Source organism: Salmo salar, chromosome 17 (genome assembly GCF_965601325.2).
Source record: "Salmo salar chromosome 17, fSalSal1, whole genome shotgun sequence".
In the NCBI taxonomy this organism is placed as follows: Eukaryota; Metazoa; Chordata; class Actinopteri; order Salmoniformes; family Salmonidae; genus Salmo; species Salmo salar.
Window position 1 is genome coordinate 5,008,333 of NC_138307.1, and position 18,142 is coordinate 5,026,474.

An 18,142-nucleotide genomic window follows, 5' to 3' on the forward strand; every position below is an offset into this window, starting at 1 on the left:
ATGGGCGTGAGGGGTCATAAAACCCCCACATCCTCATACCCCTAGATCTCTCCTTTCTTTCATGGTCCTTCTGTCACCAGATTTGTGACTTGCTAGCACCACTATGGCAGCCTCTTGGAGACACACAGTGTACCTGACATACTGTACAGCCCACCTGCAGTCCAGGAAAGGACCGGACAGGTGATCAGTGGACCTATTGCGGGATGTATCACCTCCTCGGCCCAGCAACGTTGCTGAGTGCATCCGGTGGAGGGACTGAGCATGGACGTACCTCCTTTGCCACTTTGCTAGGGATGTCTGCAACGAGAACTGGGCCCACACCTACGGAAGTGCCATCCCACCGTGGTCCTGCAGCATCGCCGCAACATAGCCAGCACGGGACGTCTCCGGTCAGATATATCGCCTACCATCACCCCGTCTCCTCCCCATTGCCACGTGGTGGACTGCAACAAGCAGACATGTGGGAGCGGTGCTCTCCTGAGCTGTTACACCTGGCTTTCCAGTGCCTAGGACAATACAGGGCGGCCCCAAAGTTGGGGACGCCATTTGCAGCCCGCAGGGAGGTTCTGCTACCTCCCAGGCTCTATATAGCAGAGCAGGGACCTCTTCCACCACACCCAGCACCACAGATCCTGCTGGATTTCCCCTTTAAACAGCTGCAAAAAGGTAAACAAAAGGCCTATAGCAAATGCAGCATATGGCATTCACTTTTCACATGTAAATAGCACTTTTTAGTAGTGCTCAAAGCATGCCATTCCATGAGCGCATTCCATGAACGCAGCATTTCTTTTTCAACTGGAATCAATGAGCCCAATCAGTCCTCCATGACAACACAATCATAAACAACAGAGTAGGGCTGGCTAATAAGACCTTAGTTTTGGGGTTATGCTCAGGTAAAACAATTTGGCTAATCTATACTTCCATATTTCCAAGTCCTATTCTTGAAGATCAAGGGGTATAACATTTATTGGAATTCTGATAGACTTTGGTTTTTAATGTAAAGATATAATTTAATCATATTATTATATGTAGTAGAAAGCAATGGGTTAGAAGAAGCCTACATAACCAACCCATAAAGTTAAATTTAACATCCATATTGTAGTGTGTGTGTGTGTGTGTGTGTGTGTGTGTGTGTGTGTGTGTGTGTGTGTGTGTGTGTGTGTGTGGGGCAGGGAAGTCAGGCGCAGGAGAATCAAACTTGGTATAAATGGAGTAGCTTAATAACATAAAACAAAAACTCCAAAACCAAAGTACATAATAAAATAAACATGGGTACAAGAAATAATCACGCACCAATCTATAATCACGAGCATAACAACAAACAATCTCTGACAAGGACCTGAGGGGAAACAGAGGGTTAAATACACAACATGTAATGAATGGGATTGGAACCAGGTGTGTAGGAAGACAAGACAAAACCAATGGAAAATGAAAAATGGATCAATGATGGCTAGAAGACCGGTGACGTCGACCACCACCCGAACAAGGAGAGGCATCGACTTCAGCAGAAGTCATGACACATATATGGCCAGCTATGTAAACGTTAACATTGATTTATCCTGCAATAGATGTTGTTCAATTGGTATCATACATTTTTGTCTTCTTCTAATGCCTCTTAAAGGGAATGTAATAAAAGTATCTGAATGTAATCAGATTACGTTACTGAGTTTGGGTAATCCAAAAGTTACGTTACTGATTACAATTTCGGACAGGTAACTAGTAACTGTAACGGATTACATTTACAAAGTAACATACCCAACCCTGCGTGCGCTTGACATAAACTTACGTGACCTTTATGCTAATGATGTGATAGGCTAGACATAACCACACTGAACATAATATATCCTAGCAGGATATTACATCTCCATTCTTTCGAAGATATGAAGTAAGTATGCATTGAATTCAACCATATTTGTCACGCCCTGATCTGTTTCACCTGTTCCTGTGATTGTCTCCACCCCCTCCAGGTGTCGCTTATTTTCCCCAGTGTATTTATCCCTGTGTTTCCTGTCTCTCTGTGCTAGTTCATCTTGAATGTTTAGTCAAGTCAACCAGCATGTTTCCCCCCCCCCCCCCCCCTTCTGATATTCTCCTTTTTCTAGTCCTCCCGGTTTTGACCCTTGCCTGTTTCTGGACTCTGTACCGGCCTGCCTGTCTGTACCTCCTGGACTCTGATCTGGTTTTGACCTTTTTGCCTGTCCACAACCATTCTCTTGCCGACTTCTTTGGATTATTAAACATTGTAAGGCTCCAACCATCTGCCTCCTGTGTCTGCATCTGGGTCTCGCCTTGTGCCTTGATAATATTCTTATGACTACTTTTACCACTAAGTATTTTCCCGGATACCGGTCAACAAGATCAACTAGTAAACATTTGTATTTGCTGAATCAAACATTCAGGTACGTAAAACCTGTGATAAACACATCAACATGTACTACATTTAACAACCGACGTTAACATTTAACAAAACATTTTCATAACACTTTCTTTTCCTCTCTTTTTTTTGTGTGTGTGTAGAACAATGTCCATTAGGGCAGCGATCTGCCCTTGACCCTTTACAATTTACAGGTTAATCATAGTCTTTGGTTTGACCCTGCAGCCTAACCTGGAAGTGAGACCTTGTGTTGGCTCACCTGAGAGACTTGTGTTTGTCTGTTCCAGTGGTTGTTTGAACGGTTTCTGGCTCCACATGTTGGATGTTTGTGTGTTTCCTGTGTCATGGTGTTGGTAGCGAACAATGTCTCCTGACTGCAAAGCAGACAGTGGTCTGGCGTTTTGTCTAGTTTTTGTTTACGTTAGCACTGTTCTCTCCTGGCACGCACAGATGTCTGACACACCACCTGTGGCTGCAGCTGTTTACCTGTGGTAGGGAGGAAGGAGCATCGCCTTTTGCTCATCAACAGCTGTACAAGTGACTTCAGATTATCCACTGGAGTGTTTCTATACTCCAGCATGGAGAGGTATGGGTCCTTCCTCTCTGCTCTTGGACTTCAGTTTTTTTCCACAAGCCCATTGCTTAGTGGGTAATGGGTGCTGGTTGTGATGTGTTTGAAGTTCCATGCCTGTGCAACATTTCTTTTAATTCAGCTGAGCTGTAATTCCAGTTATCGCTAAGAGGAGTCTATGCAATTCCTAGCCTTGGATACATGGGTTTTTCAGTTTGTGTAGGACTTCTGATGAAGTGGTACTGTATAGTCTCTCAAGATCAAAATACCCACAGTGACTACATAGTCCTCTCCATTCCATGACCAGATCTGACTAGATGACTAGAGGCAATGGCCTCTCAGGGATGGTGTATGTGATTTCATTGGCTCTTTTGGGCTAGAGTGTCAGTGCTCTATGCATGTGCTACAAGCCTCTACCATTGACTCTCTCTTTTCCCATGCCTGGCCAAAATACAACATCTCTAGCCCAATGTTTCCATTTCTCCATGCCCATGTGCTCTGTGTCTATGCGTTTGAGCATGTCTTGTCTGAGTGTGTGCGTCAAAATGATTTTCTCACCTTTGAACAGGGTACCATCCAGCTCAGATCTCGTCTCTGTGGTTTCAGTACTCAACAGTGGTTGGGTTTTTCTTTTTCTTGATTCAGGCCAACCTGCCTGAATAGTCTGTTTCAGTGTGGAAAGTTGCTTGTCTTGAGCTGTAGCTTTTCTGATTTCAGTTAGTTTGCTGTCACTCACCGGCACATTGTTGATAACTGTGTGTACTTGTGTATCCATGCCCTCACTGTGTGTTGTTGTATGTGAATGACTTTCTGGACAGCGTGGATAGCGTTCTCTCGATTTGGGCATAGTTTTCCTCTGTCTGGTTTGATAATTATAAAGCATACGCGATTGGCTTTTCTTCTTGTAGGAGGACTGCTCTTAATCCACTTTTGGATGCATCAACTTGGAGCTGCAACTCATTGTGGGGATCAAAGTAGGTGAGTGCAGGGCCTTGTGACAAGCTCTTTCATCTGCTGTTACGCAACGTAAGAGTTGTCTCATACAAACTCACTGCTCTGTTTCAGGAGCTGACGTAGCGGTGTGTTGACCTCACAGTCTGGGAGCAAACCTGGTGAGGTAGATGATCATCCCCAGAATGGTCTCCAGCTCAGCCTTGTTCCTCTGACTCCATCTCCTTGATCACTTTCACCTTCTCCAGATCAGGTTTCATGTCATCTTGTGTCCAAAATACCTCACCTCTGGTACACAGATGATGCTTTTCTCTGGGTTGAGCTTCACCCCTCTCTCTCTGGTTTTCTCCAGCATGGCTCTTAGGTTGGCATCGTATTCAGCCTTGGTATGGCCATACACCAGGATGTCGTTGACAGTTACTGAAACTCCATTGAGGCCTTCGTATGTCTTATCGTTCATTCTCTGAAACTAATCTTGCACTGAAATATGGCCAAAGGGGAGCCTCAGGAACCTGTATCGGCCAACTACAGTGTTGAATGTGGTTAACTTGGGAAGATTCTTCTGTTAGCTTAATCGCCCAGTAACCTGACCTTGCATTGAGGACGCTGAAGTACTGTGCTCCAGTCAGCTTTGGGGTGACGTCATCTAACGTCTGGAGTGGGTAGTGTGGTCTCTGGATTGCCTTGTTCAGGTCTTGTGGGTCAAGGCATACCCTCAGTTCTCCAGTGCATGGCTTTTCCACTTCGACCAGTGCATTGACCCTGTCTCCTTTACAATGATTTTGCCCTTCTCCATGACGTTCAGGCGAGCTTGGAGCGTGAATGGGATCCTCCGTGGTGGTTACACAACTGGTGTTGCCTTGGGGTCGATGTGGTGGTTGCATTCTCCTGGGAACTCTGATACCTTGGAACATGTCAGAGAACTCCTCAATAATGTTAGTTACATCCTGTGTTGCATTTGTATTGACAGGCAACACCAGTTTGATTAAACCCATGTCTAGGCAATCTTTCAGCCCTAAGATGGGTGGTGCTTGTGTGCTGAAAATGTAGAACCCTAACATGACTGCAGTGTCCTTATGTCTACATTTGAAGTTACATGTCCCTTTAACATCCAGTGGTTCACCACCATACCCTGTGAGTTGACGTGTTGCTGATTTGAGAACTGCACTACCAAACATATCCTTGAACCTATTTGCTGGTATTATGTTCACCTGGGCACCTGTATCCAGTTTAAATCTAACTTTGTGCCTTTCTTGTCCAAGTTCAACCTCAGCAAATGCTTGCTCACTGTTTGTTCTAATGTGTTCTCCTGTGACAGTCGATGTCCATCTGCCCTGTGGCCATGTCCTCAACTACAGCATGCACAGTTCTCATCCTGCGCTGTGGCTGCAGTGTTTTGAGTATGTGCTCTACATAACTTGGAGAAGTGATTGAATATCTTACATTCCTCATTGTCACTGTGTTCTCTCCCACAAGTACCACATATTTTGGTCCTCTTTGCAATGTCCCAGTAGCTCTGACGCATTGCGTCGTGTATGTGTCCTCCGTGTTCTCTTTGGCAAATAGCATGCACTGCCTGACCAGCTGTAGCAGCGCTAGCTCTGTTATCGCTAATCATGGTCCTCCACTGTTCCTGTGCTAGCTCGTGTGAGCGCCCACTGTCTATGGATTTTTCCAAAGTCAAATCTGATGAGCCATTACTCAATAGCTTTTCACGCGCTAGGTGAGTTTGCAAGGTATAGTTACCCGCTACCGCTCATAGCCACATCAATTGAGTTAATGCACGGGCGCTTACAACCTGGTGCGTATCCGGGAGGGAGACGAGTGGAAGACGGCTTTCAGTACCACCTCAGGGCGCTATGAGTACCTCGTCATGCCGTACGGGTTGATGAATGCACCATCAGTCTTCCAAGCCTTTGTAGACGAGATTTTCAGGGACCTGCACGGGCAGGGTGTAGTGGTGTATATTAATGACATTCTGATATACTCCGCTGCATGTGTCCCTGGTGCGCAGGGTGCTTGGTCGACTGTTGGAGCATTACCTGTAAGTCAAGGCTGAGAAATGCCTGTTCTTCCAGCAGTCCGTCTCCTTCCTAGGGTATCGCATTTTCACCTCAGATGTGGAGATGGAGAGTGACCGCATTTCAGCCGTGCGTAATTGTCCGACTCCCACCACGGTAAAGGAGGTGCAGCGGTTCTTAGGGTTTGCCAACTACTACCGGAGGTCGGACAGTGCGCTGTTTGAGCGGGAGGTACTGGTGGCCTACCTTGGCTAAGGACGTGAGGGTTAATGTTTCCTCGTGCTCGGTGTGCGCCCAGTGTAAGGATCCTAGGCACCTGCCCAGAGGTAAGTTACACCCCTTACCCATTCCATAACGGCCTTGGTCGCACCTGTCGGTGGATTTTCTGACCGATCTTCCACTCTCACAGGGTAACACCATGATCCTGGTCGTTGTGGATCGTTTCTCTAAGTCCTGTCGTCTCCTCCCTTTGCCCGGTCTCCCTACGGCCCTACAGACTGCGGAGGCCTTGTTTACGCACGTCTTCCGGCACTACGGGGTGCCTGAGGATCAGTGCCTGAGGATATAGTGTCTGATCGAGGTCCCCAGTTCACGCCTAGGGTCTGGAAGGCGTTCATGGAACGTCTGGGGGTCTCGATCAGCCTTCAGGGTTTCACCCGAGAGTAATGGGCAGGTGGAGAGAGTAAACCAGGATGTGGGCAGGTTTCTGCGGTCCTATTGCCAGGACCGGCTGGGGGAGTGGGCGGCGTTCGTGCCCTGGGCTGAGATGGCACAGAACTCGCTTCGCCACTCCTCTACTAACCTCTCTCCCTTCCAGTGCGTACCGGGGTACCAGCCGGTTCTGGCGCCTTGGCATCAGTCAGACCGAGGTTCCTGCGGTGGACGACTGGTTCAGGCGCGCGGAGGAGACATGGGAGGCTGTCCGTGTTCACCTTCAGCAGGCCGTGACGGGCCAAAAGGAGAACGCAGATCGCCACCGCAGTGAGGGGGACCAGGTCTGGCTCTCGACCTGAAACCTGCCCCTCCGCCTGCTCTGCCAGAAGCTGGGTCCGCGGTTTGTGGGGCCAATTAAAGTCCTGAGGAGAGTGAACGAGGTTTGTTATAGGTTACAACTTCCACCTGATTACTGTATTAACCCCTCGTTCCATGTGTCTCTCCTCAGGTGGCTGGCCTGCTCCAGGAGTCTGAGGTGCGGGAGGTTCCTCCGCCCATCGGGGGGGCCCCGGCATACTCCGTTCGCTCCATACTAGATTCGAGGCGAGGGGCCTTCAGTATCTCGGAGTGGGAGGGGTATGGTCCGGAGTAGAGATGCTGGGTTCCGGTCGAGGATGTGTTGGACCCTTCAATGCTGCAGGAGTTCCACCGTCTTCGTCCGGATCGCCCTGCGCCTCGCCCTTGTCTTCCCACACACCTGGTTTCAATCCCATCAATTACATGTGTATTTAACCCTCTGTTCCCAACATGTCCTTGTCCGGTATTGTTTGTAAGTGCTTGTGCATATGTGTACTGGTGCGTGTCGGGTTTAGTACCCATGTCGATTATTTCTTTATGCCGTTGGTTTTGGAATTAAACTGCTCCAGCTATTTACCTAGTTCTGCTCTCCTGCGTCTGACTTCACTGCCACCAGTTACGCACCCCTTACACGGGTTGCTTTCTTTCATATAGCATCCCACGACTGGCTCACATCTTAGCTACTTTGCCCCGAAACTGTAATCATACTTTGCAAATCGGTCAGTTTTAACATATTTACTAAGAGAATGGCTTATTCAGTGTTTTGAACATACTGGGTCAAATAAACAGTTGGAAATTAACTTTATAACATTCTCATGACTAAAGTGGGTTTTTTTTAAGTGTTTTAGTGTCAAATATACAGTTGGAATTTAACTTTATTCATATTTGAGAACTGTTATAACATGCTTATGATCATGTAAAATAATTTTTTTACACAGCTTCAGGCATAATGTGATTTATAAAAGTGTGAAACTAACGTCTGGAGCTCACACGTGACACCTTTGATTTCTCCCCTGGCAAACAAAAGCTGTCACATGCACTAGCATATTCCGATGTGAGAACAGAGCAACCAAGCGCCCCATCAGAGGAACAAAACAGGAAGGAGACCCAAGAAGCCCTCTCCTTGTCAGCTATAGGGGCTAACAGATGGCAGAGGTGGGATTAGGGCTCTTTGAAATGAAAGATCCGTCAGATGAAAGACTTGCTCGCTGCATTGACGTACAAAGGCACATTATTACTCTCACAGAATGACGTAATGAGTTCACCAACTCTATATATAAACTGGGATCTTACACATTCACTTTGAATCACAATGATGGACATGTCTCTTTTAGAACAACATACAGACTATTTGGCAATCTGATAGTAGTAATAGTAATTTATGCCATTTAGCATATGCTTTTATCCAAAGAGACTTTGAAGTTACAGTATATGTGATCCATGCAGGAATTGGAATTGAAAACACAACCAATTGAGCCACACAGGATGATTGCTACATTATCCATTTTGGGGGAAATGAGCACCTCTAAAAGCTCACAGCACATTACAGGGCAACTGTAATGTCAAGCAGTTGTGCCCGTGGTTCGATGCAGAGTGATGAGAGGATGGTTACATAAAGTATGCATAAAGTGGAGGAGTGGGAGGCTTGTCTGACTCCAACAGCACTGGGAGTCACATGAGCCTTTTCTGTGGTGTCCTCAGAATGTAATGTTACTGCTCTACTGAGCATTCCGTCATGAGACTTTGTGTTTATTTTGTTCAGGGTAAATTACTTTTCCTGAGCATTCTTTCCAACTTGTTCTTGATTTAATTTTACATGACTCTTGCATGAAATTAGTATTTTAAGCATACATTTTTGTATACTGTGTTGATAACAAACATTGATACTAGACAGTCCATGGCATCTACAGTTGAATTCGGAAGATTACATACACTTAGGTTGGAGTCATTAAAACTTATTTGGGATAGGGGGTGGTATTTTGACGTCCGGATGAAAAGCGTGCCCAAAGTAAGCTGCCTGCTACTCAGGCCCAGAAGCTAGAATATGCGTATAATTTGGATAGACAATACTCTAACGTTTCTAAAACAGTTTGAATAATGTCTGTGAGTATTATAGAACTGATTTGACAGGCGAAGCCCCGAGCACAATCCATCCAGGGAATTTTTGTTTTGAGGTCAATCTGTTTTCCATTGGTTTTCTATAGTAAGCCCGTTTTAATAGAAATATGCTTGCAGTTCCTATAGTTTTCACTAGATGTCAACAGTCTAGAAATTGGTCGATGTTTTTCTTTAGAGAAATGAAGAAGTACGGCTTTTCAGAACGAGGGTCCAGCCGAGTGGACTCTACTGTTTTGATGCGTGCTCCAGGTCACGTGCTTCCCGTTGTTTTTATCCGGTATTGAACACAGTTTATTCCGTCTTAAATTTGATAGATTATTTACATTTTAAAATACCTAAAGTTGGATTAGGAAAGTTGTTTGAAATGTTTGGACAGCGATTACAGGTAACTTATTAGATATTTTGTGGTCATGCTGGGCGAGTTGGAACCGATGTTTTTCTGAATCAAACATGCCAAATAAATGGACATTTTGGAGATATTACGACGGAATTAATCGAACAAAAGGACCATTTGTGATGTTTATGGGACATATTGGAGTGCCAACAGAAGACGTTCTTCAAAGGTAAGGCATGAATTATATCGTTATTTCTGAGTTTTGTGTCATGCCTGGCGGGTTGAAATCTGATTTTCATGTGTTGGTATGCTGGGCGCTGTCCTCAGATAATCGCATGGTTTGCTTTTGCCGTAAAGCCTTTTTGAAATCTGACACCGTGGCTACATTAACAAGAAGTTAAGCTTTAATTTGGTGTATTGCACTTGTGAATGTATGAAAGTTAAATATTTATAATTTTGGGGGAATTTCGCACTCTGCATTTTCACCGGATGTTGTCAAATCGATCCCGTTAACGGGATTTGATCCATAAGAAGTTTTAAAACTCGTTTTGCAACCACTCCACAAATTTCTTGTTAACAAACTATAGTCTTGGCAAGTCGGTTAGGACATCTACTTTGTGCATGATACAAGTAATTACAGACAGATTATTTCACTTATAATTCACTGTATCACAATTCCAGTGGGTCAGAAGTTTACATACACTAAGTTGACCTTGCCTTTAAACAGCTTGGAAAATTCCAGAAAATTATGTCATGGCTTTAGAAGCTTCGGATAGGCTAATTGACATAATTTGAGTCAATTGGAGGTGTACCTGTGGATGTATTTCAAGGCCTACCTTCAAACTTAGTGCCTCTTTGCTTGACATTATGGGAAAATCAAAAGAAATCAGCCAAGACCTCAGAAAAAAAAATTGTAGACCTCCACAAGTCTGGTTCATCATTGGGAGCAATTTCCAAACGCCTAAAGGTACCATGTTCATCTGTACAAACAATAGTATGCAAGTATAAACGTGATGGGATCACGCAGCTGTCATACCGCTCAGGAAGGAGACGCATTCTGTCTCCTAGAGATTAACGTACTTTAGTGCGAAAAGTGCAAATCAATCCCAGAACAACAGCAAAGGACCTTGTGAAGATGCTGGAGGAAACAGGTACAAAAGTATCTATATCCACAGTAAAACAAGTCCTATAACGACATAACTTGAAAGGCCACTCGGCAAGGAAGAAGCCACTGCTCCAAAACCACCATAAAAAAGCCAGACTACGGTTTGCAACTGCGCATGGGGACAAAGATTGTACTTTTTGGGGAAATGTCCTCTGGTCTGATGAAACAAAATAGAACTGTTTGGCCATAATGAGCATCGTTATGTTTGGAGGAAAAAGGGTGAGGCTTGCAAACCGAAGCTCAATCAATCAAATTTATTTATAAAGCCCTTCTTACATCAGCTGATGTCACAAAATGCTGTACAGAAACCCAGCCTAAAACCCCAAACTGCAAGCAATGCAGGTGAAGAAGCACGGTAGCTTGGAAAAACTCCCTGGAAAGGCCAGAACCTAGGAAGAAGAAACCTAGAGAGGAACCATCCCAACCGTGAAGCACGGGGGTGGCAGCATCATGTTGTGGGGGTGCTTTGCTGCAGGAGGGACTGGTGCACTTCACAAATTAGATGGCATCATGAGGAAGCAAAATTATGTGGATATATTGAAGCAACATCTCAAGACATCAGTCAGGAAGTTAAAGCTTGGTCGCAAATGGGTCTTCCAAATGGACAATGACCCCAAGCATACTTCCAAAGTTGTGGCAAAATGGCTTCAGGACAACAAAGTCAAGGTATTGGAGTGGCCATCACAAAGCCCTGACCTCAATCCTATAGAAGATTGGTGGGCAGAACTGAAAAAGTGTGTGCGAGCAAGGAGGCCTACAAACCTGACTCAGTTACACCAGCTCTGTCAGGAGGAATGGGCCAAAATGCACCTAACTTATTGTGGGAAGCTTGTGGAAGGCTACCCAAAACGTTTGACCCAAGTTAAACAATTTAAAGGCAGTACTACCAAATACTAATTGAGTGTATGTAAACTTCTGACCCACTGGGAATGTGATGAAAGAAATAAAAGCTGAAATAAATAATTCTCTCTACTATTATTCTGACATTTCACATTCTTAAAAGTGGTGATCCTAACTGACCTAAGACAGGGAATTTTTACTATGATTGAATGTCAGGAATTGTGAAAAACTGAGTTTAAATGTATTTGGCTAAGGTTTATGTAAACTTCCGACTTCAACCGTACTTGCACAAATTGTCCCAAGCAATTATTTGGGAAACCAGACCATCAAGGAGAACCAGTATGAGGGTCTGCGCCCAGGCTTAGATGATAGATGGCTAATGCTTACAATAAGTACTATATAGTTCAGAATGTACAGTGCATTCGGAAAGTATTCGGACCCCTTGACTTTTTCCACATTTTGTTACGTTACAGCCTTATTCTTAAATGGATCAAAAAACATATCAATCTACACACAATACCTCATAATGACAAAGAAAAATAGTTTTTTAGAAGAAAAAAATATATATATATGAAACATCACATTTACATAAGTATTGAGACCCTTTTCTCAGTACTTTTTTGAAGCAGAGATTACAGCCTTGAGTCTTATTTAGTACGACACTACAAACTTGGCATACTTCTCCCATTCTTCTCTGCAGATCCTCTCAAACTCTGTCAGGTTGGATGGGGAGTGTCGCTGCACAGCTATTTTCAGGTCTCTCCAGAGATGTTAGATCTGGTTCAAGTCCGGGCTCAGGCTGGGTCACTCAAGGACATTCAGACTTGTGCCGAAGCCACTCCTGCGTTGTCTTGGCTGTGTGCTTAGGGTTGTTGTCCTGTTGGAAGTTGAACCTTCACCCCAGTCTGAGGTCCTGTGTGCTCTGGAGAAGGTTTTCACCAAGGATCTCTCTGTACTTTGCTCCGTTTATCATTCCCTCGATCCTGACTAGTCTTCCAGTCCCTGCCGCTGAAAAACATCCCCACAGCATGATGTGGCCACCACCATGCTTCACTGTAGGGATGGTGCCAGATTTCCTCCAGACGTGACACTTGGCATTCAGACCAAAGAGTTCAATCTTGGTTTCATCATACCAGATAATCTTGGTTCTCATGGTCTAAGAGTCTTTAGGTGCCTTTTGGCAAACTCCAAGAGGGCTGTCATGTACATTTTACTGAGAAGTGGCTTCCATCTGGCTACTCTACCATAAAGGTCTGATTGGTGGAGTGCTGCAGAGATGGTTGTCCTTCTGGAAGGTTCTCCCATCTCCACAGAGCAACTCTGGAGCTGTGTCAGTGGCCATTGGGTTCTTGGTCACCTCCCTGACTAAGGCCCTTCTCCCCCGAATGCTCAGTTTGGCAGGGCGGACAGCTCTAGGAAGATTCTGGGTGGTTCCAAACTTCTTCCATTAAAGAATGATGGAGGCCACTGTGTTCTTGGGGACCTTCAATGGTGCAAACATTTTTCGGTACCCTTCCCCAGATCTGTGCCTCGACACAGTCCTATCTCGGAGCTCTACGAAGAATTCCTTCGACCTCAGGGCTTGGTTTTTGCTCTGACATGCCCTGTCACCTGTGGGCCTTATATACAATAGACAGGTGTGTGCCTTTCCAAATCATGTTCAATCAATTGAATTTACCACAGTGGACTCCAATGAAGTTGTAGAAACATCTCAAGGATGATCAATGGAAACAGGATGCACCTGAGCTCAATTTCGAGTCTCATAGCAAAGGGTCTTATGTAAATAAGGAATTTCTGTTTCTTATTTTTAATACATTTGCAAAAATTTGTAAAAACCTGTTTTTGCTTTGTCATCATGGGGTATTGTGTGTAGATTGATGAGGATTTGTTTTATTTAATCAATTTTAGAATAAGGCTTTAACGTAGTAAAATGTGGAGAAAGTCAAGGGCTTTGAAGTTTTTCTGAATGCACTACTTTAAAAATATATATATATTTAACCTTTATTTAACTAAGCAAGTCAGTTAAGAACAAATTCTTATTTACAATGACGGCCTACACCGGCCAAACCCTATGGGACACCCAATCACGGCCAGTTGTGATACAGCCTGGATTCAAACCAGGGTGTCTGTAGTGACGCCTCAAGCACTGAGATGCAGTGCATTAGACCACCGCGCTACTCGGGAGCTGCAACTTTTTGCACTCAAACCATAAAAAGGAAAAACCAAGGAGACAGAGATGCCAAAAAATATTCTTAATTTAATGTCATGCTCGAAAGAATACAAAAAGTGCCAGCGCAAAGTGCAATAAAGTGCTGAACAAAATAAAAAAATAGAGCATTGTTTATGCTTCTATGCCATAATCGGTGATTGCACGGAAGATGGCATAGACGCTGAAATGTATGTTCTCTTTTTGTTTTTCACTTCATTGCACTGGAACTTCTATGTATTTTTTCGAGCATGTAATTAAATTAAGAATATTTTTGGCATCTCTGCCTACTTGGTTTTTCCTTTTTATGGTTTGAGTGCAAAAAGTTGCAGCTCCCGAGTAGCGCAGTGGTCTAATGCACTGCATCTCAGTGCTTGAGGCGTGTTTAGTTCCATCCAGGCTGAATTCCACTTATTAATACGTTATTGTAATGTATATTATTTATTGTTTGGGGGGGATGTATTGTATTGGGGAATGAGGTCTGTTGTGTATTGCATTTTTTATTTTGAGGGTGTGGTGTTGATTGTGATAATGTACTTGTAACTGGTTTACCTTTATTAAGTGCCCCTGGAGGGATAAATGCAGTTGAATTGAATATACCTACCTGGCCTCCCAGATCTAAAGGTGAACTGTAAAAAAACTGAATTAACCAAGTTTTCCTATACTCTGAGGTCTGTAGCTGGCTAACAAAGTTAAAAAAAACACCATCATAAAAATCTTGAGTAATCTCTGCTGGACTGGTTCAGATGTTGTCAGTTGTATAAATGCTCCGGACACTTGTTTTGGTAAACATCTGTGGAGCTGGGGAAATTTAACCGCTCTCAAAATATAGAGGGCAACTCCACGGTAACAGTGAAGCTGAGACTCCCCTTTTCACTCTAAAATGTATGCCATGCAAAAACCATTGATTGCAGAGTTTAAAAGTATTCCTCACTTTGACATCTAAATGTTAGCAAATTTATTGAAAATGAAATACAGAAATATCTAATTTACTCCCCTGAATCAATACATGTTAGAATAAGGTCTGTCAAGTTGGTTGTTGATCATTGCTAGACAGACATACCATAGATGTTCCGGACAATTTAAGTCAAAACTAACTAGGCCACTCAGGAACATTCAAAGTCGCCTTGGTAAGCAACTCCAGTGTATATTTTGATTTGTGTTTTAGGCTATTGTCCTGCTGAAAGGTGTATTTGTCTCCCAGTCTGTTGGAAAGCAGACTCAACCAGCTTTTCCTCACAGATTTTGCCTGTGCTTAGCTCTATTCCATTTATTTTTATTCAACAAAAACAAACTCCCTAGTCCTTGCCGATGACAGGCATACCCATAACATGATGCAGCCACCACCATGCTTGAAAATATGAAGAGTGGTACTCAGTGACGTGTTGTGTTGGATTTGCCCCAAACATAATATTTTGTATTCAGGACATAAAGTTCATTTCTTTGCCACATTTTTTGCTATTTTACTTTCGTGCCTTATTGCAAACAGGAGGCATGTTTTGGAATATTTTTACTCTGAACAGGCTTCCTTCTTTTCACTCTGTCATTTGGGTTAGTATTGAGGAGTAACTACAATGTTGTTGATCCATCCTCAGTTTTCTCCTATCACAGCCATTAAACTCTGTAACTGTTTTAAAGTCACCATTTGCCTCATGGTGAAATCCCTGAGCGGTTTTTTTCATCTCCTGCAACTGAGTTAGGAAAGACGCCTGTATCTTTGTAGTGACTGGGTATATTGATATATCATCCAAAATGTAATGAATAACTTCACTATGCCAAAAGGGATATGCAATGTCTGTTTTTTAAATGTTTACCCATCTACCAATAGGTGCCCTTCCTTGTGAGGCATTGGAAAACTTCCCTGGTCTTTGTCGTTAAATCTGTGTTTGAAATTCACTGCTCGGCCGAGGGACCTTACAGAACATTGTATGTGTTCAGAGATGAGGTAGTCATTCAAAAATCATGTTTAACACTATTATTGCACACAGAGTGAGTCCATGCAATTTATTATGTGACTGGTTAAGCACATTTTTACTCCTGAACTTATTTAGGCTTGCCATAACAAAGGGGTTACATACTTATTGACTCAAGACATTTCAGCTTTTCTTTTTTAATTAATTTGTAAAAATGTGTAAAAACATATTTCCAATTAGACATTATGGGGTTGTGTGTAGACCAGTGATACAAAATCAAATTTGTATCAATTTTAAATTCAGGCTATAGCACAACAACATTTTGAAAAAGTCAAGGTGTTTGAATACTTTCTGAAAGCACTGTAGACAGTATGCAGAAGTCTACTTTAACAATTTTACTTAACACATTTACTTGAGGAACAGTGCACATGCAAAGCTTGGCAACAGAATGACAGTAAAATCTCCCTGTTTTTTTCCTTGCCACATTTTCCAAAAACTCTTAAATATCTACTCTGAATAAAGATTCAAAGATGTCTGCAGAAAAAGTGGAGTGTCAGCTATGATATAACACCTTGAGTTTGAAAAAATCGATTTTGCTTGTTGAACTACAGTAAGTGAAGTTGACTCAACACCCAGTAACAGAATGAAGGTAACAGAAGACACCAGACAATATTTCTTAAAACTACAGAAGGCAAATCATTTCTGCAAAACGAAGTATAAATGATGATATTAGTATGCAGGGGCCTTTACTTCAAGATTCTTGTGTTTTTATGTATTTCTATTAGATGATTTCTAAGACTCCTTTTCCGTTTTTGTAACCAGACATTTTTAAGATGGGAAATGGTTGAAAAACGTATCTATGCCTTCATTTCCCCCAAATATAGAATCTTAGCTTTCATTTGACACCAAATGTTATATGCTCTTCTAAACTTCACACGTTGGTGCTCAAATCAAATTTTATTGGTTGAATACACAGATTTGCAGATATCGCAGGTGCAGCGAAATGCTTGTGTTTCTAGCTCCAACCGTGAAGTAATACCTCGCAATAAAAATGTAATTAAGAAACAATACACACGTATTCCAGAAAAATAAATAGAAATGAAGAAATATCAGAAATAACAATGTCAGAAACTGGAATATATATTTATATACAGTACCAGTCAAAAGTTTGGACACACCTACTCATTCAAGGGTTTTTCTTTATTTGGACTATTTTCTACATTGTAGAATAATAGTGAAGACACTGAAACAATGAAATAACAAATATGGAATCATGTATTAACCAAAAAAGTGTTAAACAAATCAAAATATATTTTAGATTCTTCAAAGTAGCCAACCTTTGCCTTGATGACAGCTTTGCACACTCTTGGCATTCTCTCAACCAGCTTCATGAGGTAGTCACCTGGAATGCATTTCAATTAACAGGTGTGTGTCACATTGGTATAAAGGGATCAGGAGACAGGCGCAGTAATGCATAATAGGGGTTTTTATTGACCAAAATTACAGCGTGCCATGTAAAGGCATGGGAACAAAGACCATACAAACACGTATACAAAACACAGGGTTGAAACCTAAACAAAAGAGCAAGGAGTATCTAGAATAAATTGGCCCATTAGGAAGTCCGGGACCTAGTTGCACAGGGAGGAGTTCAGACCCAGAGCCCTGAGCTTAGTGATGAGCACTATGGCGTTTAAGACTGAGCTGTAGTCAATGAACAGCATTCTTACATAGGCATTTCTCTTGTCCAGCTGGAATAGGGCAGTGTTTAGCGCCCTGTGGATCTGTTGGAGCGATCATTAAATTGTAGCGGGTCTAGGGTGCCGGTTAAGGTCTAGGGTGCTCATGGGTCATTCTGCATGGAAATGACTGTGACAGAGATAGGAATGCAAGGACTGACCATCCATGAGATCAAAATGATAGATTAAACCATGTTATGAAGGTATACAGTGTTTAATAAAAAAAAAAAATTAAATGGAGTAAAACAAGCTTATTGTAGCGACCTGCACAGACAGCTGTGTGTTATGTGTTAGGCTATTAGTTGGTTGTGTTGTACTTACCAGTACCGAGTGTTCGTGGGGTCCGACATGTCAATCAACCTGCTATCTGCCAACCACGGGAATCCCTGGAACGTTCTGGATGCCGGGCATCATGATGGTTAGCGGAGTGGCGTGGAGGGGGGTTGGACAGTGGGATGGAACATTGGAAGCTAAGACCGGGTTTAGCCAGTGTTCTCTCTCTTACGTCTGGTCTTCACAAGAGACGTTTGTTTTATAGGGTATCCTTCATTTATTTGGCGTGGGCTACGGCCAAACAGTAGCCTGTGTGAAGTTGGGTTAATAAACCGTACATTCGTAAACTCAAACCTCTGTCTGGACAATCGTGCCTTTATGATCTAGTCAGGTCATTACATTATTATTTGGGTTCTGATGGGGTAAAACAGTTGCTCTAAGATCATGAGGCATTTCTAAGTTATATTCGTCAAGAATCAATGGCTTTATCATTCATTTCAAATGAAAACAATTGATGTAATGCCAGTTACAGACTGTAGCTTTAAGATTTCTGAACGCTGTAACCTGTTCACACAAACTCTGAGTCTGACCAAGATTCAACATGAACAATATTGCAAAACATCTAGTCT

At 43.0% G+C, this 18,142-nt stretch overlaps 1 protein-coding gene across 1 annotated transcript in view; it reads left to right on the forward strand.

Annotated features, from left to right (window-relative positions):
• Window positions 1-203: 203 nt before the first annotated feature.
• Window positions 204-18,142, forward strand: part of LOC106575088 (parathyroid hormone 2 receptor) — a 106,932-nt gene continuing 88,993 nt past the window's right edge. The window contains exon 1 of the mRNA XM_082964377.1: window positions 204-666. Coding sequence (XP_082820503.1) covers window positions 204-666 — 463 coding nt within the window. The remainder of the gene's footprint in view (window positions 667-18,142) is intronic.